The sequence below is a fragment of the Mauremys mutica genome, chromosome 11, assembly GCF_020497125.1.
Source record: "Mauremys mutica isolate MM-2020 ecotype Southern chromosome 11, ASM2049712v1, whole genome shotgun sequence".
NCBI classification, from domain to species: Eukaryota; Metazoa; Chordata; order Testudines; family Geoemydidae; genus Mauremys; species Mauremys mutica.
In genome coordinates, this window is record NC_059082.1 from 84,641,449 (window position 1) to 84,669,324 (window position 27,876).

Below are 27,876 nucleotides of genomic sequence, written 5' to 3' on the forward strand. Positions count from 1 at the left end.
AGGGCGGAGCGGCCCGACACCCCCAGGCCACGCCTCGCAGGAAGGCGCCACCGGCCCGGCCCCTCGGCAGGAGCAGCGGGCGGGGGCCGGGCCTGGAGTGGGGGGAACAGGGCGAGGCCCATGAGCGGCTTGGCTGGGTCGCTACGGTGGCCGGGCGGGGCCGATCGCAGAGCAATCCTCGGGGCGGCTGGGTACGGTGGCCGGCTGGGACGGGCAGGTGGCGTTTCCCGGCAACCTTTGCACTCTGTTGTTCGTGACCCAACCAACATGGCTGCCGCCGCCTGCGGGGACGGTGAGTCTGGGGAGTCCCATCCCCCCCCCCCCCAGCCGGCCTCCTGCCCCTCCCTCGGGGCCTTGCGTGGGCCGGGGGCGTCGGGGCCTCCGTGACTCCAGCTCCCCCTTCCCAGGCCCAGGCGGGGCAGCGGGGGCGGAGAGCGGTGAGACCAGGGGGCTGCGGGCCGGGGAGGACGGGCGGGGAGCGGGGCGGACAGCAGGGGGTGGGAGCTGGGGGGGCGGGGTGGAGCTGGGGGGCGGGGCTGGGCCGGGAGCTGGGGGGCGGGTGGCAGGGGATGAGAGCTGAGGGGAGGGGCGCGGGCCGGGCGGCGGGGTGGGGGAGCTCGGGGGCGGGCCGGGCTGGGAGCTGGGGGGCGGGACGGGTGGCAGGGGATGAGAGCTGGGGGGGCCGGGAGCTGGGGGGCGGGGCTGGGCCGGAGCTAGGGGGCGGGTGGCAGGGGATGAGAGCTGAGGGGAGGGGCGCGGGCCGGGAGCTGGGGGGGCCGGGAGCTGGGGGGCGGGGCCGGGCTGGGAGCTGGGGGGCGGGTGACAGGGGATGAGAGCTGAGGGGAGGGGCGCGGGCCGGGCGGCGGCGGGGGGGAGCTCGGGGGCGGGCCGCGCTGGGCGCTATGGGGCGGGGCTGGGCCGCGAGCTGGGGGGCGGGTGGCAGGGGATGAGAGCTGAGGGGAGGGGCGCGGGCCGGGAGCTGGGGGGGCCGGGACAAGGGGCTCGGGGCCGGGCTGGGAGCTGGTGGGCGGGTGACAGGGGATGAGAGCTGAGGGGAGGGGCGCGGGCCGGGAGGTGGGGGGGGGGGAGCTCGGGGGCGGGCCGGGCTGGGAGCTGGGGGGCGGGGCTGGGCCGGGAGCTGGGGGGCGGGTGGCAGGGGATGAGAGCTGAGGGGAGGGGCGCGGGCCGGGAGCTGGGGGGCGGGTGACAGGGGATGAGAGCTGAGGGGAGGGGCGCGGGCCGGGCGGTGGAGGGGGAGCTCGGGGGCGGGCCGGGCTGGGAGCTGGGGGGCGGGTGACAGGGGATGAGAGCTGAGGGGAGGGGCGCGGGCCGGGCGGCGGGGGCGGGCCGGGCTGGGAGCTGGGGGGGCAGGGGCCGGGCCGGCGGGCTGCGCTGCCCCCCGGTGGAGCGGGGGCTGGCGAGAAGAGGCGACCCCGTGGTGTTGCGCTCAGCCCCGCTTTCCCCGCTCCCTCCCGGCGTTTAGGAGCCCGGCTCTGATCTTCGGCGGCGCAGCGGCCCGCGCCCGGGATGGATTTCTCCAAGTTCCTGGCCGATGACTTCGAGGTGAAGGGCTGGGTGAATGGAGCCTTCCGGGCCGTGCAGCAGCAGGATGCCCCCGGCAAAGTGGACGCCCACGCCGCTACCTTGGTGATGAAGTTGCAGCTCTTCATCCAGGAGGTCAACAATGCCGTGGAAGGTGCCACTCTGGGGTTCCCTGCGCTTGGGCTGTCAAACCCGGGAGCGGGTTTTGTGACCCTGTGGGGAGGGGACAGCGCTCCCTGCAGCCAGGGCGGGTGCCGGCACTTGCCTTGCAGCTTCCTCCTGGGGAGCTGCGAGCGCCACCGCCCTGCTGAGGAGAACGGGTTGGGAATTTTCTGACACTTTCAAACAAACAAACAAACATTGATTCCTGGAAACCACAATCGCTTGTGAGACGGGGTCAGTTTTGACCAATCTCTCAATTTGAAAATGGTAAATGTATTTGTTGAGATCATTGAAACATCCCATGTTGATATTTTTGAAACAAAGTTTTGTTTTTAATTTTGAAACAATTTTTCATTTTAAAATGTTAATTTATACAAATAAGTTTTTCTTTAAAAAAACAAAACAAATAAAAGGTTTAAAACAAATAAAAGGAAGTTCTTCACACAGCGCACAGTCAACCTGTGGAACTCCTTGTCTGAGGAGGTTGTGAAGGCTGGGACTATAACAGGGTTTAAAAGAGAACTGGATAAATTCATGGAGGTTAAGTCCATTAATGGCTATTAGCCAGGATGGGTAAGAAATGATGTCCCTAGACTATGTTTGTCAGAGGGTGGAGATGGATGGCAGGAGAGAGATCACTTGATCATTGCCTGTAGGTTCACTCCTTCTGAAGCACCTGGCATTGGCCACTGTTGGTAGACAGGATACGGGGCTGGATGGACCTTTGGTCTGACCCAGTATGGCCATTCTTATGTTCTTTAAAAAAAGTCAATATTGAAATGAAATGTTTCGATTGACCTGACCCATTTTTGTGTGTGTTGGGTTTTTTAGATTATTAGTTTGAGGATTTTGACTTTTTGTGCTGATTTGGAATAGGAAAAAAAATTAAAATTTTGAAACTCTTGCAGGATGAGAGTCTTTTCCCGCCCATCTCTGTCCTGACCTGTAGCATCTTCTGGTATTCCAGCCTGATTGTTCTTTCCTCTTCTGCCCTCCTACCAATCCCCCTGCCAGCATTGCTTTATATGCTTTGTCCTTAGTATTATTTATATATGCTGATAGGTACTTGCCAAACGCTCAGAGGATTGTCCCTAATATGCAGCATGCCCTGCTATTCCAGATCTGGAAGATCTTATTAAATATACAGTAGAACCTCAGAGTTACGAACTGACCAGTCCACCACACATCTCATTTGGAACCAAAAGTACACAATCAGGCAGCAGCAGAGACGACCCCCCACAACCCAACCAAAAAGCAAAAGCCAGTACAGTACTATGTTAAATGTAAACTGCTAAAAAAGAAAAGAGAGCAGCTTTTTTTCTTCTGCATAATAAACTTTGAAAGCTGTCTTAAGTCAATGTTCAGTTGTAAACTTTTGAAAGAACAGCCATAATGCTTTGTTCGGAGTTATGAACATTTCAGAGTTACGAACAGTCTCCATTCCCAAGATGTTTGTAACTCTGAGATTCTGCTGTAGCTTGAATGCAGCAATGAAGATTTGTTGTAAACTTGGGAAGTTTGTTCTATGTGAGGATTGAGTCCCTTGGCATTCCATTGCTGTTTCTTTCTGCAGAAACAAGCCACCAGGCGCTCCAGAACATGCCCAGAGTCCTTCGGGATGTGGAAGCCTTGAAACAGGAGGCAACTTTCCTGAAGGAACAAATGATCCTTGTTAAGGAGGACATTAAGAAATTTGAAGAGGACACAGCTCAGTCAATGCAGGTAACTTCTCTCCTCACTAAATATTTGCCTGTGATTTCCAGATTTGCTGTAGCTGCCAAAGTTACTGAAGGTGCCACAAGTACTTCTGTTCTTTTTGAAGACTGTTTTGGTTTGTGCAGTTCCAGGGGGGCTCTGTTAGTGCTCTGCAGCAGTTTGAGCTCTGGTAGATGCTGACAAGTAAGGGAGACTGATTTCCTGCTCTGATATTGTGTCCTTTTAAAAGTGCTACTGTCATCCTGATGCACTTCAGCAAGTTCTGAGGCTATGAGATCCTAGATGCAAGGAATCTCTATGCTTTTTTCAAGCAGAACAGTCACTAAAAACTCTTACAATCTGGTAACTTCTCTGAACAACAGTCTGATTGTGCTAGGCTTCAGCAATTTGATACTCTGTCGGCTCCTTCAGATTTTTCGTACTTTTGTGAAGAAGTAAAAGTTCTGGAGATATTGACTTTTTCTTATTGTGAATGAATGATAGTGCTTATTAAATTGAAGAACTAATAGAAGTGTCTAGTGCGGGACGTAGCATGGGCAGACGCAATGCAAACATCCCTACAGATTGTGGCTTGGTTCTGGGCTGCAGCACCCCTGATATTCGAGTCCAAAGCCTCTCTTAAGCAGAGAATGATGCTGTATGGTGGTTTTATATGTGGACAGATGGGAGACTAGGTTGACATGCCCAAAAGCATTTTCCTTGTTAACTCAGCCATGCACTGTGTACTCAGAAGTGAAAAGCTAATGCAGTAACCCACCTTACCACCAAGACATAGATGTTAGCAACCCAGACTAGAACTAGCTCTGATCAGACCTTCATGAGCTTATAACTCTCCTCATGTGAGCGATCCATCTTTCATGACAGGCAGCAAGATGCAGAAGCCTTTATTGTCTGAGCTTATTGGTGGTGGTGTCTTATTAATTCCATGCTATAGAGTTGCTTCGCATTTTCCAGACAAAATGGACGGTGATTATATTGAATCCCAAATTCAAACCAGTTTATAAGTATGCTTGTTTTCTTGTGATGATTCAGGAGTGAGCTGCTCAAGCAGAGGGGCTGATGGTTTACCCACAGTACTGCAGATCTTTGGTGAACAGTTTTGCAAGTTGTTTCTGCAGCTTTAGCTGCCATCAGAGCCCATCCCCCTTCCCCTCGGATCACATATCCATATTATTGTTTAGAGTTGAGTGTAGACCCTGAATAAAAGCAGCATTCCTCATTATGTTCTCAAATCTCTACTGATGATGCTCATCAGCTGGTTCAACTTTAAAATTGATTTTAATTTCTTCAGCTCCTCGGAGAGATGATCCACTTTTGGCTAAAATCAATTTTAGGGATTTACACAACTTCCTCCTGAAATTGCTATCACCCAGTTTCTTAAACACAAATATAACAAAAATAACCCCCCCCACACCCCACCTTACTTCCGACCAAATCAAGCAGCTTGCACATTTTTCCCCAGTTCTGATGGGCAGCAGTTCCATCTCTGTTTCAGGTCCTGGTAGAGCTTGATCGAGTGAAATCCAGAATGCAGCTGGCTGCTGAGTCCCTCCAGGAAGCAGACAAGTGGAGCACACTGAGTGCAGATATTGAGGAAACTTTTAAAACACAAGTAGGTACCTGCTTGAAAAAGACAAAGGCATGAAAACTGTCAATCATAAAGAAACCAAATTTTAAAACAAGTCCTTTCAAGTCACCTTTCAAATGGAAATATACCTCTGCTTCCCAGATGTCACTGTGGAACTTAGGACTTGGCATTTTTTATATTGTGTTAACAACCCCCTAACTTCCTTTGGTGGCAGGATGTGTCTGTGATCTCTGCCAAGTTAACAGGCATGCAGAACAGCCTGGCGATGCTTGTGGACACTCCGGACTACTCTGAGAAATGTGTGCACCTAGAGGCTCTGAAGAACCGGCTAGAAGCCATGGCCAGCCCCCAGATTGTGGCCACTTTCAATGCTCAGTCTGTAGGTCAGTACGGCTCTTTCCCTTGTCTTCAGCACAGATGTATTTATATGTAGGTAGTGCCCTCCTCAGGAGAGTGAGTCATGGTGCTCTCAGTAGGATGCATCCAGCCCCCCAGCTGCTGTTGGAGGCCCCTTTGCAATGGACTGGCAGATTGGTGCTCCTTCTGTCAAGCTTTGTACACCTCCCACCATCTCCTGTTTAATTTGTCCTTTCTTCATTTCTGTGTCTGTTCTTTTTTTTCTTTCTTGTCTTTTGCTTTCTGTTTCTGTTTGTTTTGGAGTTTGCTCACCAGAAAGCTAAATGCTGCCTGGGTTGGGAGTGTATCCATTGGGTCTCTCTGGGGCTGGGTTACATGCACTTTCTTGCCAGAATCAAACGAAAAGAGATGCATGGGACAGCAGTCTGCAGCCCAGTACATGTTGGGTTCTCCCATAGTCTGCAGCCTTCTTTCCACCCCTGAATGCGATCCAGGTTGGGAAATGTTTCTTGAGTGTGTTTAAGACCCCTGTAGCTGCTATATCAAAGAGCTGCTGAGCGTATGTAGCAACGCTTGATATTGTAATCAGTGGATAAATTCATTGGGAAATGCTATGACTCTTTATTGCCTTGTAAAAGTTGCATTCGAAACAAGGGAGAAAGTTATAAAATGGTTTGGGTTTTTTGGTCTGGCCTTGCTCCCTTTCCCCACTCTTACACTGTCAGTTTATTATTTGTATTTCAATAGCACCTAGAGCAGAGGTTCTCAAACTTTTGTACTGGTGACTCCTTTCACATAGCTAGCCTCTGAGTGCGACATCCTCTCCCCCCTTATAAATTAAAAACACTTTTAAATATATTTAACACCGTTATAAATGCTAGTGGCAAAGCGGGCTTTGGGGTGGAGGCTGACAGCTCATGACCCCCCCATGTAATAGCCTTGCGACCCCCTGAGGGGTCCTGACCCGCAGTTTGAGAACCCCTGACCTAGAGGCCTCCGTAACGATCATGCTATTGTGCTGCACGAACACAGACTGAGACAGTCCATGCCCCAGTGAGCTTATTTTCTAATTTAAGACCAGATGCCGAGTGAGACAAGCAGAGGGAGGAAGGAAGAGGTTAATATGAAGGGTTTATGTGCTTGTGTTCTTTTTCACACTCTTCCTCCTTTACTCCTCTCTTCTTTGCTTTTCTCTTCCCATTTCTGGTCTTCCAGTCCATCACACTGGCTCTGTTTCCCATCTGTCTCAGTATGTGTGTCTGTCTGGTTGCTGCTTTTGGGCTGTATGGCCCTTTTGCAGGCAGATGCAAGACACACAGTGATGTTTGAGAATGTTTTCTCCCACCTACAAGAGGAGAGCCTTATAGATGCTGCATGATGTTAATGTGTCCCATATGAGTTCTTTAGGTATGCCACCTAGCTGTGGTAGGAAACTGACAGCAGGTGGCGCTTGTGTATTGGAAATGGGTCCATTCCTTAGCTTAGTTATTCAAAATGTTCTGGCTCACTTTGAGATAAATGCAGCCCTGAGTCTATGACCCTTTTAATATTTCCTCTGGAGCAGCTGGCAAACATACTTTTCCTTTTCTGATGACAGTATTTCACATGTTCTTCTGAGTTCTTCAAGAGTTCTTGCTTAGATCTGACCCAGTGGATAGGAACACAGGACAACAAATATGTCCTTGGGGTGGGGGGAGGTGCTGTTCTCTCCTTTGTACTGCTTTAGAGCAACTCTAGCTACTTGCTGGGTGTCAGATTTACAGGAAGCCACCAGGGCCCTGCCAGAAAACCAGAAACAAGTTCCTAAATACGTCATTACTAACATCTTTGAACCCAAGTGTGTTTTGTAATACAAAGGGAGCAGGGATACTTTCAGGCTTTGAGTAAATGATAGCTGGGTCATTTAGTCAAGGTGAAGAGACAGCTAATTATGGTCCTGGCACCTGGGGGTGAGGAAGGCAAAACTGAGGAGTGCAGTTCGGTTCTACTGACACATACTCTGGTCTGGAGGGCACTAGCTCTGTCTGAAAAAAGCATCTAGTCTTTTTGGGACTCAGTACTGTTACAGGGGGTCTGGAGTTAGAAATGTTTTCCCAAGGGAAGTTAAAAACTCTTCCATCATTACTTTACTCTACCCACTCTGGAATTTCTGTGGCCATGGATTCAGAGGCACTGCCCTAGGTGAAGGGAAAGGAACACAGGGAGGCCTTGTCACTTTCCTCACGTATTGTGGTGCTACGTCCCACACACTGTATCCAGGCTCTTCTCCAAACTGAAGAGGGTGGATTTTCCTGCTTAGTCCAGAAGACTTGTTTTGCTCAGGGCAGTACCTCTGTCACACAAGTTAGGAGGGTGACCTGTTAACTGATGTTCCATGTTGTTGTATTTAGACCAGGCAAAAGTGTTTGTGAAAGTCTTCACTGAAATTGATCGGATGCCCCAACTCCTGGCTTATTACTACAAATGTCACAAGGTATCTAGTCTCTGTCATGGTCACATTTTAATTTGGGGGAGTGAAATGTGGAGTAGTTCCTTGGTTTAGTCTATAGGGGGGGCTGCCACTCTGGTCATCTCACTTGTCCAATTTAAACTGAGGATGATGCCTGTTCTCTTCCAAGGTTCATCCACCTGAATCTTTTCCTGGCTGTGATTACTCCACACAAGGGGGTTTGGGGAATAATTCTCCAAAGGAGTCTTCTTGTGCCTTCCTACAGCAGCTAGTAGGCCAAATGAAAAATGTACTTGTGCATCCCTCTGTGCCCTGAGAAGGTGTTTGGTGGTTGCCTTTTCCTTCTTTTATGATTTCTAGTTGTTATAAACTTTATTGTAATTTGCTGCTGCTGAATTATGGAAACTCTCTTCAGATGGGATTGGAATTCTGGATGGTTCATTGCCCTTAACCTGATCCTCCAAAGCCCTATTATCAATGGGCCTTGTGAGGATTAGCTTCAGGGCTGGGGCCTGCCAGATATTTCAACTGTTATGGGGTAGTATTGGTTTCAGTCTCATTTATGAGCAAAATACCAAGGTTAATTAAATCTTTGGATAAGCCAAGAAGCCTTTAGCTTCACATTTTAAAGTCTGAGCCCTCTTGGGTGCTGAATGATCGCAGGGTGGTACGTTCAAATCTGAGGGGTGCTGCCTTTGAGGAAAAGCAGTTTCCCTAGGACATGTCTCTATTTGAGTTAACAAGGCTCAGTTCTGTAGCGTGCATGACTTTCATTACCCCTGCAGGTGCAGCTGGTGACAGTCTGGCAGGATCTTTGCCAAAGCGACTTAAGTTTAAATCGGCAGCTGACTGAACTGTATGATACTCTGCTTGGAACGTGGCATTCACAACTCCAGTGGGTCATGCAGGTACTGTTACTGTCAGTTAACCACATCAGTGCAATGTGTGGGAACGCAGACTGCAAATTCCCATAAGGCTCAGAATAATTGATCAGCTCACGGTCTTCACTAAAGTCTTGGCGCTTGCTTTGAGGGTCTAGTTCAGGGGTAGGCAACCTATGGCACGGGTGCCGAAGGCGGCACATGAGCTGATTTTCAGTGGCACTCACACTGCCCGGGTCCTGGCCACCGGTCTGGGGGGCTCTGCATTTTAATTTAATTTTAAATGAAGCTTCTTAAACATTTTAAAAACCTTATTTACTTCACATACAACAATAGTTTAGTTCTATATTATAGACTTATAGAAAGAGACCTTCTAAAAACGTTAAAATGTATTACAGGCACGCAAAACCTTAAATTAGAGTGAATAAATGAAGACTCGGCACACCGCTTCTGAAAGGTTGCCGACCCCTGATCTAGCTCCTCTGCTGCCACAGAAAGATTAAATGTTTGACTCAAGACCAGTGGCAGTATCTCTGTATTGCTGCTGTTAAAGCTGCTCTATCTCTTTCATCTGTATCGTACATGAAATCTAATTTGTCAATGTTGCATTTTGTTCTGTTGCAAAACATTTGAAATACCTGAATTTCATTATCGCCTGACCTCGAGGAGGCCCTGGAGGGATTGCTTGACTGATTTGTGGTGGTTTGTGTGTGACTTCTGGGGGAACTCCTGCTGGAACCCCTCAGGATTGTGCAGTACCAAGAAAAGCATTTGAATTTGTAAATGCAGAGCTTACCATACTTACACCTGACCCCAAAAGGAGTTAGCCTCTCTTCATGTAGCCTAACAAATTGTGTTGGACATTGTTGAGTCTGTCAGCGTTTTCACCCGTGAAGGGTAAGGGAGATCGTTATCTTATGGGTATGAAGTCTGTAACAAGGGCTGAGGCCTTTCCTGCAAGGATACCCAGCCTTACCTTGAAATAATGTCTTGGGATTTTTTCCTGCATAACAATTGTGAATCACAGTTCAGATGCTGGCTTATTCACTAGCGTGTGCTCTAGGACTGGGGTATTGTGAGGGGCCTTGCCATGTGGGCCAAAGCTCATGTCACCCAGGGCTTTTCTCCCTAGTCCTCCTGCACTGCCTGTGTTAGGAAAACCATTTTTTCTTTCCTGTTCTACTTGCTGATCATGGTTTTACTGCTGCGAGTTGGATACTGGGGTATATGTTCTGGTACTGCAGTGGTGGGGGCAGCATAAATACCTAGAGAGAATAGCTGACCAGTCAGTCAAAAGTGGCGATGATAAAAGCTGCCGCAAACAAAGATGAATGTGAAGTTAGCCTTATGCTGATCTCAGGATAACATTTGCCAACTGGTTACATTCTCGCTGGGGCTAGAACGTAGTGCTTCCCAACTCTCTCCTCGGTCCATCCTGACTATTCCTGGGATTCTTTATCCCTTTCCTCATGTCTTTCAAAGGTACTTGTTTAAATTCTGTTTGAAGACACAGCATGCTCTCTACTTTTGTTTCTCTACTCTGTTGTCCATTATTTGCCTGTCCTCCTTTGGATCCAGCCTCTGCTCAACATCATAGATTCTCTGCTGCCATTTAGTCAGCCTCTCCTGCATGCTGAGTCAGCAAGGTTCTAGAAATCTTACCTGGCCCTGCTTTTAGTCTGGTAACATTTGTGAGTTTTCAGATGTGCTCCCATTAGTGTTAGTTGGGATTGCACATGCCCAGAGAGGATCCAGTGATCTGGCGGTTTCCTGAGTGCGGTGTTCTTGATGTGCCACGCAATTGCCTCTTAATGAACATTAATTTAAATTTCATCTTTGGGGCAGTTTAATCTCTTCTGCCCTGTGAATTGTTTCTGGGGGCTTCTGTTGACTAGGTCATTGTGCTGGTGTCCTTGCTAAAGTGGTGGAATGTGGGGCTCTGTTATGGGGCTCAGTTTACACAGAAGCAGTGGGCTGCTTCTGTTAACATGCTCGTGCTAACAGCTTTCTTGTTCATGCAGGTTTTTAAGAACCCCCATGAAATTGTGACTGTGCTGCTGATCCAAACATTAGGTGCCTTGGTGCCTTCAATCCCAGTCTGCCTCAGCACTGCAATGGAGAGAGCCGGCCAGGAAACCAAACTCAATAAGCTGCTGGAGCTGCATGACACCACAGCCCACTTTGCAAGAGGCTTGGAAGTAGCAATGCTGTCTAACTTAAGTAGGGACTGTTATTTCAAATATTCCCAGGCTTTATGGTATATTTTTGTGTAACCCTCTGTACAGCCTTTGGGTTCTGTGGTTTGTTTTGTTTTTCATGTAAGGGATTTGGATTTCATCCGCAGTGTTTACTGTTTACATAATATTTGTATTGAAATATATATTTAACTTATCCCAAATATATTGACACAATCCTGGCTGTGTGTACTGAAGCAGAGCTATTTTGATAGTACCTTGCTACCTTGTGTAAATAATACTTAGCACTTTCCTTTTACAACATTTGTGTGGGTGAATTACAACATCCTTGTAAGGTGGATCAGTTTTATTCCTGTCTTATAACTGGAGAAATGGAGTCAGAAGATACTTGACTTTACTGAGATCACATGGCAATAAACGCTCAGGAGTTCTTGGTTTAGACCGCACCTCTCTTAACAACTTCTCCTGATCATTTGCTTTCTCAGACTCTGCAAGGGAAAGTTTGCCAAAATGGTTTTCACTGGAAGGAAAAAAAAATGGTGGAAACCGTTCTGTTGGTCTTAGGTTTTATGAAAACCATGTTTTAACCAAATTAAACTGCTGGGTCAAATTTTATTATTTCTGACGTGTGCTTTTGTTTAGTGCCTAAAAGTGTGCTGTTCAGAACAAAGTAAAGACCCTCTCCCTGCCCTAAAGCATTTGCAGTTTAATTTTAGACAGAAATCCATGAGTGGTTGATGCAAACCTTTGGAGGTAAGAGAGGAAGGAAGGTGAGTTAACAGCAATGAGACCATATGATTATATAGGCTCAGCACAGTTTTAATGTATGAACATTTATAGATGTATCTAAATTTGGCACAGTGTCCCTTCAAAGAGAGCGTTCAGGAAATTCCCATGTTAAGGTTGATGGGTGTTATCTTTAACGCTGCATTTCCTGCCTACATTTGCTTTGCATCATAGTCCTCAGTTATTTAAACCCAGTTTTAGTAGATCACATTTAACGGCTGTGCCATTCCAGGAAGTGTGGCTATTGTTCTGTGCTTGTGTTCTGCTTTTCGTTGGAAGTCATTGTGCACTCCTAACAAACACTTGCTACACCCTGGTCTGGCTTAATTGATGTAGGTAACAAATACCATAGACACTGTATAGAAGGAATTTGGAGAGAAGAAGCCGGAGTCTGTAAAATAAGAGACTAGGAAACCAGTTACTGAACTGTTGAGAGTAAAAGTTGCATTCTTTATTTGCATATTACCCTGCAACAAGGTGCCATGCTCTAAAAGCGACACACACAAGCAGAAGCATCATAGGAGTGGGGGAGCTGGGTGACTAAGCAGATTGGCAGTGGGGCATTGGGTCAACTGGTTCACTTTCAGGCCAGGTCGGGATTGACTGTGGCTGTGTAGTAGTCTACATGAAACGAGTTGGCATCATTTATTTTAGGTATGGATGAAGACTGTGTAGTTTCCTTTTAGAATCTTTGATGGGACATAAAATGAGACTATGTCCTCTGTAGGCAGGCACAGTTCAGACAGATTCCTTGCTTCATCTCTCATTGTGCAGGCTGGGATGGGTGATAGCTGGCTGGAAATCTTGTGGCCCCAGATTGTTCTTGAGCAGCCAGGAATATGGCTTAATATTCCTGCTGTGCTTGTTGAAATAGAATACCTGGGTATTAAGGAGCCGATAGTGATGATATTCCCATTTGTTTAAAAAGTCTGCAGCTCAGCTTTAAAGCTGCTAGGCAAAGTCCCAAGGTATATGCGCACATGGTAGTGGCTGTCAGTAGACACAACTCATTGAAAGAGCCTAACGTGCTGCTTTGAGGCCATCTTTTAGCAGTTTGTTTATTTCTTTGTACACTCACTTCTGATTCCTTGTAGAAGAGCATAACCTGGTAAAGGTGATGGAACTGGTGGAAGTAGTGTATGGTCCGTATAAGCCCTACCAGCTGCAGTACGGAGACCTGGAAGAAGAAAATCTCCTCATCCAGATCAGTGCAGTGCCCTTGGTAATGTAATGTATTCTGCTCCATCTGTACAGTAGTAGTCAGCAGGTAATTGGAGGCTGATATTTATAAGTAGTTTAAAGGATCTTTGTTAGGGTGGTTGGACCCTAGATTTTGGCTAGCATTTTCCATTTGCAATTTCCGTTGATATCTTTATTTTAATTTAAATATTGCTTTTTTTACTTAAGTTATAAAATTAATTCCAGCAGCTTTGTCTGCTCCTGGGCAATCCCCCAGTAACTGGTGCTTCATGCATCTGACTGATGTAGGGGAAACCTTTGGGATAAGCAGACAACTTCTTGGACACTTAGACTATTAGAAGCAAGGAAGAAAACCTCTGAGTTTGCCTTGTCTTTTAACCTTTTGCATATGTGAGCTTCAGTCGGGATGAGTGGAGATGGGGTATTGTGTTAGGCGCTGTATAGCTAGAAGATAGTCCCTGCCCCAAATTCTTATGCTGCAAGTGGATATACCAAACCACTGCAGGGAGGATAGCATAACCATGACAAATGGTTACATAGACTAGCTATGTGCGTTCCTGCCTCCTCTGTTGTCTTCTTACCATAGACGGAGTGGGTGGGAGAGGGAATTTCCTGTAGAAGAATCTCCTGTAGCAGTGTTTCTCAACCTGGGGGTTGCAAGTGCTGGGCTGGCATTAGGAGGTGGCAAGCAGGGCCCTTGCTTGGAGCCCTGTGCTACAGAGGGCCCTGCAAAGCTAAGTTACGTGCTTCAGCCCAGGGTGGCGGGGCTCAGACTCCAGCTTAGGAGGGGGCTCACCATTATTTTTTTAAAGTCCAGCAAAAAAAAAGTTGAGAAACACTGTCCTATAGGAAGGTTAGGTCAGCGTGTTCTGTCTGGAGGCAGTGATGAGAATAGGAGATGGCAATCTGACTTTTATATGCTATCACGGTGTAGGAGGATGAAAACAAAGGAGACTGTTAGCCCTCAGTGCACTCCATGAGACAATTAGATGTTGACGGGAAGGTTTGCCTGTTGGGTTAAACTTCCTCCCTCCCCATCCGGGTGTTACAGCAACTACAGTGTTAGCTACAGAAAGACCTGGTACAATGTGGTTACTGCAGGGACACTTGCTGAAGGAGGGTTGGGATCAACCAGTGTATTTTTTGTTCTCCAGGAGCATTGGGAAGTAATTGACTGCGTCCAGGAACTGAGCCACTCGGTGAACAAACTCTTCAGTCTGGCTTCTGGAGCCATCGACAACTGCGTTAAACTCACCGATGGGCTAGGGGTGTGCGGGCTGCTGAAGGCGCTGAAAGCTCTGTTCAAAAAGTAAAGCATTTTCTGTCTTTCTAATACACTTATCCCTGGCGAGTGAGTGAGTGTTCAGCAGGTGGCTCTGAATGCAATGGGGGGAGAGCCTGAGGACTTTGTAGTTTGTGATATTGTCACATTTCTATAGACACAGCTAGTGTTAAGCATAATCCCGTCCCTTGTGATCTGCCACTCTGCTCAGCCAATAAAGATCCCTCGACTTGTTGCTTTTCATGAAAAGAGGAAGTTAAACATGACTGGAGGTAAAGCTCCTCATAGCTGCAGAATGCCTGAATTTTCATTGATAAAGTGCCTAAAAGCACTTCTGGGAAAGAACCACTTCTGAGAAGACCTAATAGAAGAGAGGCTTGGTAGGCTGGTGAGCATAAACCTCAGAGGGAAACGTTCTTTAAGGCGCACAAGTGACCTTCCACTTACAGTATTTGCTGCATAACTTCCCTGTAGAATGAGTGGCACTAATTAGAGGCAATGTATTTTTTCCTATTAACTCTATTACATACTCCCATTCAAGAGAGCATTCCAGTACTGATTTCCCCTACTTACCCTTTTTTCCCTGGGCCAAGGCAGCTGCTAACCTTGCATAAACTAAGCCTTGGCATCAGTGCATTATTGGTTCTGTGGGGAGAGCCCTGTTCTGTGAGTAGGTGAAAGCAGAGCACTGCTCTTTGGTGAGGGAACGAGAGAGCTGCAAGCAGCAATAGCCTCTGACTTCAGCTCATCTGTTCTAGAAGAGAGCAGTAATGCTCCTGACACCGGAAGTGCTCTGCTCATACCTGCTTGATAACCGTGGCTTCCAGTCACTTAGATGCAAAGCAGTGTTACTACTTCAGCTGTTCTGGCTGGGACTCTGGGTGCCACCCTACCCCCTTGGCCTCCAGGTTGGGCCTGGACCTGCTGTTGCTGGCCACCTCCAGCCTGCAAATGTCGGGATTTGGGCTGGAGCAAGGAATGCTTCCTTCGTGCTCCTCTTCTTGTTCAAGTGTCTCTGGCTCTTTGCCTGAGACGAAGCGAACTGCTCATAGCAAGTGCCATTGCTGTAGTCTGAGGTCTTGCTCCATCTCTTTACACAGGTATGTGTCTGACTTCACTACTACTTTGCAGTCCATAAGAAAGAAGTGCAAACTGGATGATATCCCCTCGGATTCCCTCTTCCAGGAGGACTGGACCGCATTCCAAAACTCTATCCGGTAACGTGCCAGTGTGAGCCAAGCTCACGGTGCAGCAACCACTGAAAACAGGGCTCTTGAGAAATGGCGCATGGTATTTGGTCCCGAGGTCGAGCTGGTTTTTAGGTGAAAATGGAAGGGGGAAAAGGTCATTATTATTTTCTTTGGCCTGGGTATTTTAGCTCCTTTTTTCTCTATTGCTTGAGACTCCCTTTTGGAAGTATGAAGAATCCCTACTCCCATTCACCATTTTTTTTGTACCTTTCACTAATTCTGATTCTCTTCGCCCACCCATACTCTTTCAGTTTTGAGTAGAGCTGAAATTAACTAATGGATTTCTTTGTGGCAACAATTGAATGAAAGCTCTCTGACATCTTCTCCTGCAAACAAGCCTGTGTGGTAGTGTTGTCCCTACTGTAGAAAACAATGTTTCTAATTTGACTGCTGCTTCAGAGCCAGGCAGCTTGGGGAGAAGGGAAGACAGGACACTCTATGGTGATAGTGGCTGCAAAACTAGAGGGATTTTTGTTCTTAATTTTTAAAAACATCTCCTTAGTGGGATGGCAAAGTGATAATTTCTGAAAACCCTAACAAACCCCAAGGCAGTTGGAACCCTGGTGCCTTTGTCTCTCAGGCCATAACCATCTGAATGCTTAAGAAAGGGACGCTCCATAATGTAGGCCTCCAGTATGATCTACTTTAAAGCTGGTTTGATATCAGACAGATGTGGCTCTGATGGGGCCCTGCTAGTTCAGTTTCACATAGGGCTCGGTTTACGTGGAAGTGTTAGTGGAGATTAAGCGTTAGGTGTCTGTTGGCATTAAGCACCGTGTTGACTAATTCTGCTCAGAGCAGGACATTGCTTAAAATAGCAGCAGCCACTAGGGCTCCCACCATTGGAGCTGAGCTGGTGTTAGCCATGGTGGGAATAGTGCAGGCCTGGCTACAGTGCGACATCAGCAAGAGAGAGTGAAGGTATGAGCATCGAGTTAACTGCCAAGCTGAAAAAGTGATTCCTACCATGGGGAGAGCTCCCTCTAATCATCCGGTGAGGAACTTTATTCCCAGAGACTTGCATACTAAGGCTAGATGGCACGAGGGACAGTTTGGAACCTTTGTGCTGCCTACCCCAGCTTCACAGTGTGGTGTGTGTTGTTCTGTTCCCTCCCAGGATAATAGCTACTTGTGGTGAACTCCTTCGGCAGTGCGGAGACTTTGAGCAGCAGCTAGCAAACAGGTAGGAAATGCTAGGGTTAGCATGCAATCCGTATGTGTCTCTATCCAGTCAAAAGGAACCAAACCCCAAGGTGCTCCGTCTGTATGGAGGCTACAGAAGGAACGCAAGAGCCTATGAACTTCGATAACGGCAGTGAAAAAGCAGTGACTTTGTGTATGCAGCCTGTCCACCTAGGTCTCCCCAGTCAAGACCCAAATGTGTAAAATGGAGGGGAGGGGAAATAAGGGAGGCAATAGCTTGAAACATTATGGGGTTATAAAATGAAGCTGGGCTTTCTAATGAGGGATGGTTAGAGATAGAGAGAAGAGCATGCACTGGCAGAGTGAGACAGCGTAGATGCTATGCTGTGTGGAGTTGAGGTACTCGCTTCTGTTCCTGGGAAGGCAGGAAATGCAGCCAGTAAAGTTTCCACCTGCTGCTGCTGCTGTTGGGAAGTTCTGATGAGCAGCTTAATGACAAAGCCCACATACAGCCCATCTCTCTTATCAGGAGCCATCGTAGTGACTTCCAGGAGATTCAGGAGCTAGGTAAATAATCAGGCCAGACAAAAGGAGCATGCCCTGTAGTGCTGAGGCTTCTGCTTTTCCATTGAAGATTCTGTAAATCACCAGCTAATGGGAACTTCATTTGCAGTGTACAAAGAGTGGCTTTTGGGGGTGACTGGGAGAGCAGGTAAGGGGACATTTTACAGAGGATGCCCCAACTCTTAACCCCTTAAACCTAGGAGTGTTTTTGTGGTTGGGTTGTCTCCCATCCTGATTTTGGGGGTGAGATTCTGGCATGCTGCAAGCTTATTATTAAGAGACCCTACAGATATCTGTAGCTGCAGTGTGTCCTCACATTGCCACATGGGAGCAAGTTTCTGCTGCAGATAGATCTGTGGAATGGCCACTTTATGTCTTAGAGACGTTCCTTTGGCCCTGGAGGGCTCCCTCTGGGACTTATGCTCCAAGATTGGCTGCTGGGGTGAAGTCGAGGTCACCACAGAGCAACACATGGCACCATTTCTGCCAACTGTGGTAGGGAGGGTGTGAAACATGATAGGGCAGAGTGAACTAACCACAGGGCCCAGTAGAGGCTGCTTAACTTGTTTGTCAAAGTTTAAAAAAAAAAAAACATGTGAAGGGCAGGGGGCCTGTTAACGCTGTTCTCTGCTTTATTTCTCAAGCTGGAGCCTTGTGTGTCAGTAAAGCTGGTGATGCTGAGATGGGGCCTCCCAGAAGGGACGGGGGAAATTCCAGGCAGGGCTGGGGCAGGAGCCATGGGGGAAGCTCAGGAATTCTCTTGGAGCAACCCAGTGCCAACTACAGTGGAGTTTGCTTGTAACTTTGTTAGTCATGTTGGTTGGTTTCAGGATTTTATCCACTGCTGGGAAGTATCTGTTGGACTCCTACAGCCCTTGTAGTCTGTCTGGCTTTCAGGATGCCAGCTCTGCAGAGAAGAAGAGCTCAGTCAAGAACCCCTGGCAGGAATACAATTACCTCCTGAAGGAGACTCCGTCTGAGTATGCCAGCCTCATGGAAACACTCCATACCCTAAAGGTAGGACTGCAGTGCTGCCAAGGACACATCTGGCAGTTGAGGCCACTGCCTGGTCACATTCCTCCATAACAGCAGCCTGTTGATTGGGAAGGGCGTTCCAAGTTCTCCCGACACACCCTGTCCCAACAAAATGAAATGTTCAGCGCTGTTAGGCTCTGGGCTCACTCCCTCTCTCTGAAGCACAGAGCTCTGGTTGTGTGTAGTTCAGATGAGAGATCCCAAGGCAAGAGGCAATGGAAAGTTTGTATTTGAGGGCCACCTTGAACTCCAAGTCTGGTCATTGTCTTTCCAAGACTTTCTCAGCAGGTTCCACTCTGCTGGTGTACCCATCCTGAACTGTAATTCTGCATGTGCATTCATGCGTGCATCTGTGAACAGGGTAAAGCAACCCCACTTATCTTCAGTACTGATCTAATTTATGTATGTTTGCCTTCATTGGATCATTTGTAATAATAAAGCTAAGTTATTTGTTCTGTCTTCCTTATTTTCCCAGGGTGTTCTGAATTTTTTGGTACTTAAATTACATATAACTCATGCATCGCTACCCTCAATATTACGCATTTGACTTGTGTAGGAATAACATAGTCACCTCTCTGTATTCAGCCTTCTCTGTACCAACTTTTTGTGCAAAGCTGTTCCTTGATTCCACACAGCAGGCCAGTTGCTTGTGCCCTTTGACCATGGTCATGTAAAGGTCATGTTTGTATTCCTCCTCTTTATTTCTGTAACTTCATAATAGCTTTAGTGAGCAAATGGATTATATTATCTAAGTTTTCTTTTAGCGATTGCCTGGCAGAGCGCAATAAAATCTCTTTGCTGTTGCCAGCCCCTCCTGCAAATGGCCAACGGAGTTATACGGAACCAGGGAAAATCTTTTGGTTGGATTGTGACTATTAAGCCTTGGTTTGTACTACTGGGGTGTGGAGAGGGCGTGCTGCTGGGTGGCGCACTAGGACTCACCACTGTTTCTTGTGGGGAGTGCATTCTGCAGTGGCAGCTCTTCCACCCTTTCAGCATGTACAAGTGTGCTCCCCTCTGTGCCTGACCAGGTCTGCTGACTGGTGTGGAGCAGATGTGGTGATGGAGGGTGCCAGGGACCTTGCTCCCTAGGGCCTTGAGTAGGAAGGGGAGGTAGTGCTCTCCATTGGTAATGTCTGACCCTTGCGGGACAAGGATCCTTTGTGCTGAGCCCAATCAAAACCTTTCTTTCTAATATTTTAACCTAGGCCTCCTATGATCAGTTTAGTGGCATCTGTATGTAACTGTTCCTTTCTGTGTTAGGAGAAAGGGACGAGTAACCACAACCTGTTGTCTGCATCTCGATCTGCCCTTACCCACCTCAACCAGCTAGCGCACCAGTTGGCGTTTGACTCTGTTTTCCTTCGCATCAAACAGCAGCTCTTACTGATTTCCAGGATGGAGGTAAGTTCCCTGGATGATTCCACTGATCCAGCATAGCGAGTGGGAAAACCTGGCATGGACATCTCCCCACACTTTATGGGAGCCTGGGACTAGTAAGCCCTCATTGCCTCTCTACTGGATGCCCTCATGCCTGTGGGGATTTCTGTTTACTCAGATGTAAGCTCCCTTCTTGGAACTGTGCTCTTGCTTCAGTGGAGAGCCCCAAGGGACCAACCACCACTGCATCATCTGCTGGGGTTTATGTCTGCAGCATTCCAACATTTCTGTGAAAATAATTAATTTCAACCTATGTACAAAGAACTATGAGGAGTGTTTTAGAGGAGGGGTCTTTCCACAGTCCTTGGTTTCTTTACGAGTCCACTGGCAATCACGAACCCTGTTACCATATGACCCCCTCCCTTTCTTTGGGGCTGCTGCTCATGCTGGTTGAAGAGAGCTTTGACTGGTTCTCTGCTTTACTCCTTCCTAGGGCTGGAGCTCAGCTGGCATTGGTGAGACACTAACAGATGACCTGCCAAACTTCAGTCTGACTCCTCTTGAGTACATCAGCAATGTAAGAGCACACGGGAATAGTTCCTAGAAATGGCTGAATCTTGGGGCACTCTGTAATTTGGCTGTCGGAGTATTTTTGCTCATTGTATGAGGGCAGGAGTTGCTGTTTTGTTGGTTCAGATCCCTACCCCTAGGATTTCTATTCACCACTCTGAGGATTTTAGGCAATTGTTGGAAAGGGACCTCTTGTAAAGGGTGCCAGGAAAGCACTGAGGTTTCTGGAGAGCCCAGGAAAGGTGATGGAAAATGACTTCTCTCTTGAGTTGTGATAACACTTGTACTGGGGTGGGTTACGCTGCCACAGTCCTTGCACCGCCCCCCGCTTACTAGTAACTATGGAAAAGTGGCATCTGTCAGCATCTCTTCAGTCATGCAGCTCTTGGAGAGGCTAACTCAGCGGAGTAATCACACCGAGCACATAGGGCTGGAGTCCCTGCCGTATGCTGGGATGACTTTGTGGCATTATTGATTTGAAAAGAGCTTGATATCTCTTCCCCTCAGTACCTGGGAGCCTCTCCAGTCTCCCTTTCTTCTGGTGTTGGGATGCCAAGAGTGAATAGTGCCATGAGTCTCGCTGGTTTGTCTTGCTGGCTTTATCTGTTTAATCCTTGCTCACCAGCAGAGGCTTGAGGACCTGCTCCCTAACCTCTTCCAAGTGCTGCTTCTGCTTCTCGTTATCGCCTCTAAATGGGCCGGGGGCAGTAGTTCCAAGCCTGTGCCAGTGAGCAGAGATCAGTCCGATCTCAGGAGAATTGTACTGACCTACTGGCTGCTGATTGCTCACTCCACCCCAAGTGTAATTTGACAAACAGGAGGAGGTGTGCTCTTCACTGTGATGTGCCCAGGGCAGTACTGCTTTCATTCTGCATGTCTCCCTCTCAGACATGCACAAGGAATAGACCCGGAGGGATACGCCCCAGCTGAGCGCTGACGGGAGGGCCTGAGGCCATAGGATGTGGTCAGTTCATTTCTGGTGTTGGCATTCTGAAATTTGCCTCTCCCCATTGCATGTAGATGCCAAGAGTTGGTAGCCTGCTGAACTTTGGGGTCATTTCCCACTTAATTCTAACTTCAGCCACCTGGGAGGCTTCTGTTACAACACAAGGTTCCTGGGCAGTGTAGCAGGAAGAAAAGAGAGGGGCCACCCAGCCACCAAATTCCTGTAAGCAAGCTGCTGATGCAGGCTGCCTGAGAGAGGCCCTGGTGGGACTGATGAGTGATGGATATGTTTGGCAGCAGTTGAGAGCAATTTTAAACCAAGCACGTCATGGCATCAATTAGGGTCACGTTCTGTAGGGAATCAGGCTCAAATTCCCTTTTTCTGGGCCTAGGAGGGGCTTCTGGGACTTGTTCACATGTAGAAAGTCTGCTTCCTTTCCCAAGCCACCCGTTAACCTGTGATTGAGAGGGGAGCGTGATTTATGGATTGAGACGACTGAGACTCTCCTTGGGTGGCTCCAAAACCAAGCTGCTGCATGGCCAAAAAACTACAAGTGCTTTTTAAAATCAAATCCACGTAACTGGACTTTATATGTAGAAGAGAGAGAGCAATGTGAGCTCAGTAAAAGAGATGTTAATGAGACTCCATCAGCTCTCCAGAGGACCAGTGGGTGAAGGCAGAGTGCTCTGAGCTGTACCCCTGCCCAGAGCAGCCTGTCCAGGGCATTCAGGCAATTGGTGTGCAAAGGACAAGGGCCATACAGTTGTCTGCGTGGAGTCACATGACTCCTGCCTGGGTTTGTGCGGTCTCAGTGGCATTCTGGGAAGGATAGTGTCTGTAAATTTATTCTTCTGTAATGTGATCCTAAGGTTCCTGTTCCCTGATTTTGCTCAGAGCAGACTGTTTGATTCCCATCTACAAAATGAATCGCCAATAATTCCTGCAGGGGTCAAGGATGCAATTATAGGTGTGAATCTGTGTACCAGTTTTTCTTGCCATTGTTGCTCCTATAACTGGGCCTTGACCTCTTGGAAAATAAACTTTGTTTGTATAAAGGGAATTAATGGTCAATGGGAGATGGACGTCACTTCCTGGCCTGGTGTATGTTGGTGAGCTGCCGTCACGGTCTGTGTTCAGACCTGGTAGGTGGGGATTCCTCTCATTGGTGTCTCATTCAGTGAAGTGCCCACTTAATGCACAAACCTTAATAACTCAGTGTCACGCTTACAGTCCTTTTATTTTTTATCCTAGATTGGACAATATATCATGTCCCTCCCACTTCATCTCGAGCCATTCGTTACTCAGGAAGATTCCACTCTGGAACTAGCCTTACATGCTGGAAAACTGCCGTATCCGCCAGAGCAAGGTAGGACAAGACCGATTCACGGAGAGGCCTGGAGGAAAGCGTGTGTTTAGCATTGCAGAGAGATGAGTTGCGGGGATGAGGCCATGTGAGGTTGATTTCCCTGCTGATGTGGTACCTTACTGTGTAACCATATAGTGCCTTCCAATTGTCCCTCACTAATACTTACAATGAGACCGTAGTTAATGAGGAAAACCTCAGCACCTTCACTGAAACTGGAAGGTTAGGTCAAGCTGTGTTGATGTCTGTATTGAGGGAAGTTGCTCTGCAGAGGGGATGAGCCCCCATGGGGGGTATGTGTGAGAGTGAAGAGATGAGTCGGTTAACGAGCCAACGCCAATTCATGATTTGGTTCTCTAGGAACTCTCTCACGACCAGTGTGAGTTCCTGGGAAATGCTGTGTGGTTACCTTTGGGTGTCAAGTTCAGTCACAATTGTAGCTGCACTTGATGTGTTCACTTATTTCTAGCTCTAAGTCTTTGTTATTTGGGACAAAGGCTTGGAGCTGTGCTGTCAGTGTGGACATGTCCATCATGAGCACCACTCTTTGGCTGGCACCAAACCACTGATGTTTGAGAGAACCACTGTCCACAGGGAAGCTGTTTGGATTATTTTGTCTAGCTACTTAAAGATTGTATGATCTCGGCACTCTAACAGGCCATACCTAAGTAGTACATAGCGACACAAAAGTGGAGAGAGAGTGCTGGGGGAAGAAGATCCCTCAATTCTGTTACCTCTGTGCTTGTACCCTGACATGGCATGGAAAGCTGGCCTGGATAGCTGCTCATGTGACATGGATGCCAGTGCACATATGTGCATTCCCAACTGAGATATACAGGGCAAGCAATATTGTGAGGGTGTCCTGGGTTGCCGAGCAGTTTACTAGACGTACTGTAAAGAACAATAATTATACACAATGTTCATGTTTCCAACCTGCCCTTGTACCCAGATTGGCGTAAGTAAGGATTATCAAGGGCTCTTCCTTCTGCTGTTGCTGATCAGATCACCCAGACCTCTGTGAGAGCTGAAGGAAAGCACCTGTAACTTGATTTCCTCATTCTATCCCCTTAGTGTTAAATTTGTAAAGTGGCTTGATCTGCGGTGTTTCATCTCTTATGGACATTTGTTTTCACTGACAAATTGAAGCAGCGTATGGTTTGATGCTTTGTGTTCCTCATAAGAACGGCCATACTTGATCAGACCAATGGTCCATCTAACCCAGTATCCTGTCTTGTGACAGCGGCCAATGCCAGGTGCCCCAGAGGGAGTAAACACAACACAGCAATTGTCAAGTGATCCATCCCCCATCATCCACTCTTAGTTTCTGTCAGTCAGAGGTTTAGGGACCCCAGTGCATGGGGTTGCATCCCTGTCCATCCTGGCTAATAGCCATGAATGGACTTATTTTCCATGGATTTATCCAATTCTTTTTTGAACCCAGTTATAGTTTTGGCTTCACAACATCTCTTGGCAATGAGTTCCACAGGTTGTCCGTGTGGTACATGAAGAAATACTTCCTTTTGTTTGTTTTAAACATGCCTATTAATTTCATTGGGTGACCCCTAGTTCTTGTATTGTGTGAAGGGGTAAATAACACTTCTCTGTTCACTTTCTCCACACCATTCATGATTTTATAAAGTCTATCATATTCTCCCCCTTAGTTGTTTTTCCTGAGATGAATAGTCCCAGTCTTTTTAATCTCTCCTTATGTGGAAGCTGTTCCATAACCCTATTCACTTTTGTTGCCATCTCTGTACCTTTTCCATTTCTAAAGTATCTTTTTTGAAATGGGGCAACCAGAGCTGCACGCAGTAGTCAAGGTGTTGGCGTACCGTGGATTTATATAGTGGCATTATGATATTTTCTGTCGTATCATCTATCCCTTTCCTAATGATTCCAAACATTCTGTTCGCTTTTTTGACTGCCGCTGCACATTGAGCAGAAGTTTTCAGAGAACTATCCACCGTAATTCCAAGATCCTTCTTGAGTGGTAACAGCTAATTTAGATCCCATAATTTTATGTGTAGTTGGGATTATGTTTTCCAATGTGCATTACTTTGCATTTATCAACACTGAATTTCATCTGCCATTTTTTACCCAGTCACCCAGTGTGTGAGATCCCTTTGTAACTCTTCACAATCTGCTTTGGACTTAACTATCTTTAGTAATTTTGTATCATCAGCAAACTTTGCCACCTCACTGTTTACCCCTTTTTCCAGATCATTTATGAATACGTTGAACAGCGCTGGTCCCATACAGATCTCTGGGGGACACTGTTATTTACCTCTCTCCACTGTGAAAAGTGACCTTTTATTCCTATCCTTTATTTCCTGTCTTTTAACCAGTTACTGATCCATGAGAGAACCTTCCCTCTTATCCCATAACTGCTCACTTTGCTTAAGAGCCTTTGGTGATGGACCTTATTAAAGTCTTTCTGAAAGTCCAATTACACTATATCCCTGGATTGCCTTGTCCACGTGTTTGTTGACCCCCTCAAAGAATTCTCATAGATTGGTGAGGCATGATTTCCCTTTACAAAAGTCATGTTGACTCTTCCCCAACAAATCTTGTTCATCATCTGTGTCTGATAATTCTGTTCTTTACCTTTTCCTCCTGTAGCTTGCTAAGAATATGATGTGTGGTTTAGCTTTTGATGTTAATGATTTTGTCTTAAAGTTTTTAGATTAAGCTGACTTTTTCTTTTACTTAGCACAAAATTCACCCCCAGCTACAGACTGAGCAAGTGCAGGCTAGTTGGGGTTCTGATGGCTAATGAGAATTTTCTGTTCAGGTGACGAGTTACCTGAGCTGGACAACATGGCTGACTACTGGCTAGGTTCCATCGCCAGAGCTACCATGCAAACCTACTGTGAAGTTATCCTGCAGATTCCAGAGCTCACCCTTCACTCAGCGAAGCAGCTTGCCACGGACATTGGTGAGCATAGAACATACATTGTCTAGTGAGCTGCTTCTCCCTAGCAGGCCTTACTCTCCTAGACCCCAATCCTGCAGTGTGCCAGTAACCTCCCAAACGGTGTGGTTTGTGCCATTTCCTAGTGGGCTTTTTGGGAGATCAGAGCTCCTAACGGAGCTGCTCGATATCTTGCATATCAAGGCTTTTGATGATGTTGCAGCTAACAGCTGAGATGGCTGGTTAGTGGTTCAATCTCAAAGCCCATTGTTCCCCACTGTTGGGCTGCAGTCTGGCGCACGCCCTTAGTGCCAAGACACTCTGAGTGAAATGTCAACTAGTAAAGTTGCAGAAATAAACCAAGTGGTCAGAGTTAGAACCCGACAGCTTTGTTTTGGCAAGACTTGTCTCCCGGACACTTGGAGAAGCTGGGCCTTTCCAACAGGTGTTGAGTGGCTGGGGAGAGAAAGTGATTGAATCCTCTCCTGTTAGTCTGTGCAATTACTGAAATGTAGCACCATGTGCCCCATTCCTCTGACCAAAACCGCTGATCACGTAAAGCAGTAACCGAAGATCCAAAATATAAGACGGGAGTGTAACTAGATTCCAGCCGCTTTTCGGGTGCTGTGAATTAGTCTGAACTAGTGCTGATGGACAGAGGACATCTGGTGTAGTGCTCTGGGGCAGAATTGCCATGACACTACTTTGGGGACTGTTTGACATAGTAACCGTTGCCTGTTTAAATCCATTTTGTCCTTCAATCTTGTAGATTATCTGATAAATGTGATGGACGCCCTCGGCCTTCAGCCTTCGAAGACACTACAAAACATTGTTACTCTATTGAAGACCAAACCAGAAGACTACAGGCAAACAGCCAAAAGCTTGCCCCGCAGGCTAGCAAGCAACATCGCCACCATGAGAAGTGTGGACTATTAACTCCAAGCCCTCGAGCGGGGGAGTTCTTGGCTAAAGGCTAAATTTCCTAAATTGAATTTTTTCTCCAATAAACTTTCCAAGGATGATGGGAATGTGGTTGGGGAAAAGAGGAATTGTATTAAATGAGTCACAAATAGTTTCTTCAGTTGGAAAAGTTGAGAGAGCTCTCCAGGTGTTTTGAACTATGAAATGGAAAAGAAAAATGTCTTAATGACCACATTTCCCTATAGCCACCTGGGTGAGTTAGAGCTGTCTGGTGACAAGTGTTCTGACGCTAGCTGGAGAGCACATGCCGCATGACAATGAAATGATGGGCTTTTTTAGTGCAGTCTAATCAATGCAGACTGAAATTACAGGGTATGTGCAGCGTGAATCAGCTGAAATGAGGACTCTTTTACCTGCAGGCAATGCCCATTGCTCAAGTCTTTCATTATCCACAATCTCATGAAGGTAGTGTCTCGGCAATTAGCAGAAAAGGCAGGACCAAACTAAGCCCTGACAACAAAACCAGTTTAGTAGGTTGTTTCTCAGGAGATTTTCTTCCTTCTGAAGCTATTCGGAAGCTTCTAAGGAATTGGATGTAGCAGTGTTGTTGTCTTCTTGTGAAATGGATGAAAGTGTGGTGTGTGGGTTTTTGCGAAAAGGCTTATCTAATCTAGGAACACTTCCCAGGGTATAGGCTCGGGGAAAGTATAAACTGATCCCACTGTTGGGATTTTGGCTGTGTGGGATCATGGTTGATACAAATGCCATTGGGGGAAACTGCAAGGTTCAGCTTCTGGGAACCTTTTTTGGATGAATTAAGTCTTAGAAATTTAAAATGCCTGATTTTTGGGGGAGGGGGAAGAAGGGGGTGGCACTAGAAGAATTTCCCTGGAACATCTGCTCCAGTGTACTGTCAGTCTGAACTGCTTTTCCAAGCTACCTATAGAATTTGATACTTCATCTGCAACATTACTTTAACCATTTTTTTTGGCAAGAGAGGAGTCCTGATCTGGAATGCAAACCAACACAAATATTCAGGTGTGTCTTGATTCTGAGCACAGGCTGTACCTGAAAGGGATTACGACTCTCTTGGTTGCTGGCAGCAGCAGCCCTGAGGTTTTACTGCTCTCCTATCAGAATGGAATCATCTATTTGACAGCGAACTTCCCTCCTCTGAATTGCAGAGTGTACCTTTTATCTGGTGTGTACTTAAGAAACGTGCAGTTACAGCCCATACAACCAAATAAAAATGAAACCTCTCTACTGCAGAGTTGATTTTCTTCTCTTTTGCTCCAGCACTTTGTCCTTTCTCCCTCTTTTTCCAGCTAGAACAGAGGCATTTTCCTGATCTCAGCTGGTCCTCTCTGGATTTGCTGAATGCTCTGCCAGAGAGGCACCCATTCATCATGGATCATCTTCACAGATATCTCCTTGTCTTCTTCATGCAGATGAGGATATGCACTTAATCCCCATTGGACTATGTGTATGCAGCAGTGACCCGATCTTCAGCCATGTGTCTGTTGTTCCTCTGCACCACTCATTCCCCAGGCAGTTTTCAGGATCAGTAGAAAGCATGCACCAGACCTATAAACCTCTCTCAAGATGGGGGGGAAATCAGAAGACACATAAAGGAAT

The 27,876-nt window shown here is 47.1% G+C and overlaps 1 protein-coding gene across 1 annotated transcript; it reads left to right on the forward strand.

Moving 5' to 3' along the window:
- COG7 (component of oligomeric golgi complex 7) lies at positions 1-27,522 on the forward strand. Its single transcript, XM_044980512.1, has 18 exons — positions 1-292; positions 1,484-1,696; positions 3,278-3,426; positions 4,916-5,032; positions 5,223-5,391; positions 7,756-7,838; positions 8,600-8,722; positions 10,717-10,915; positions 12,771-12,898; positions 14,031-14,185; positions 15,259-15,375; positions 16,526-16,591; positions 17,946-18,132; positions 19,414-19,554; positions 20,024-20,107; positions 22,298-22,412; positions 25,201-25,344; positions 26,090-27,522. Exons 2-18 carry the CDS (start codon positions 1,528-1,530, stop codon positions 26,254-26,256), a joined length of 2,313 nt encoding a protein of 770 aa, XP_044836447.1. The 5' UTR covers positions 1-292; positions 1,484-1,527; the 3' UTR covers positions 26,257-27,522.
- The last annotated feature ends 354 nt before the right edge of the window (positions 27,523-27,876 follow it).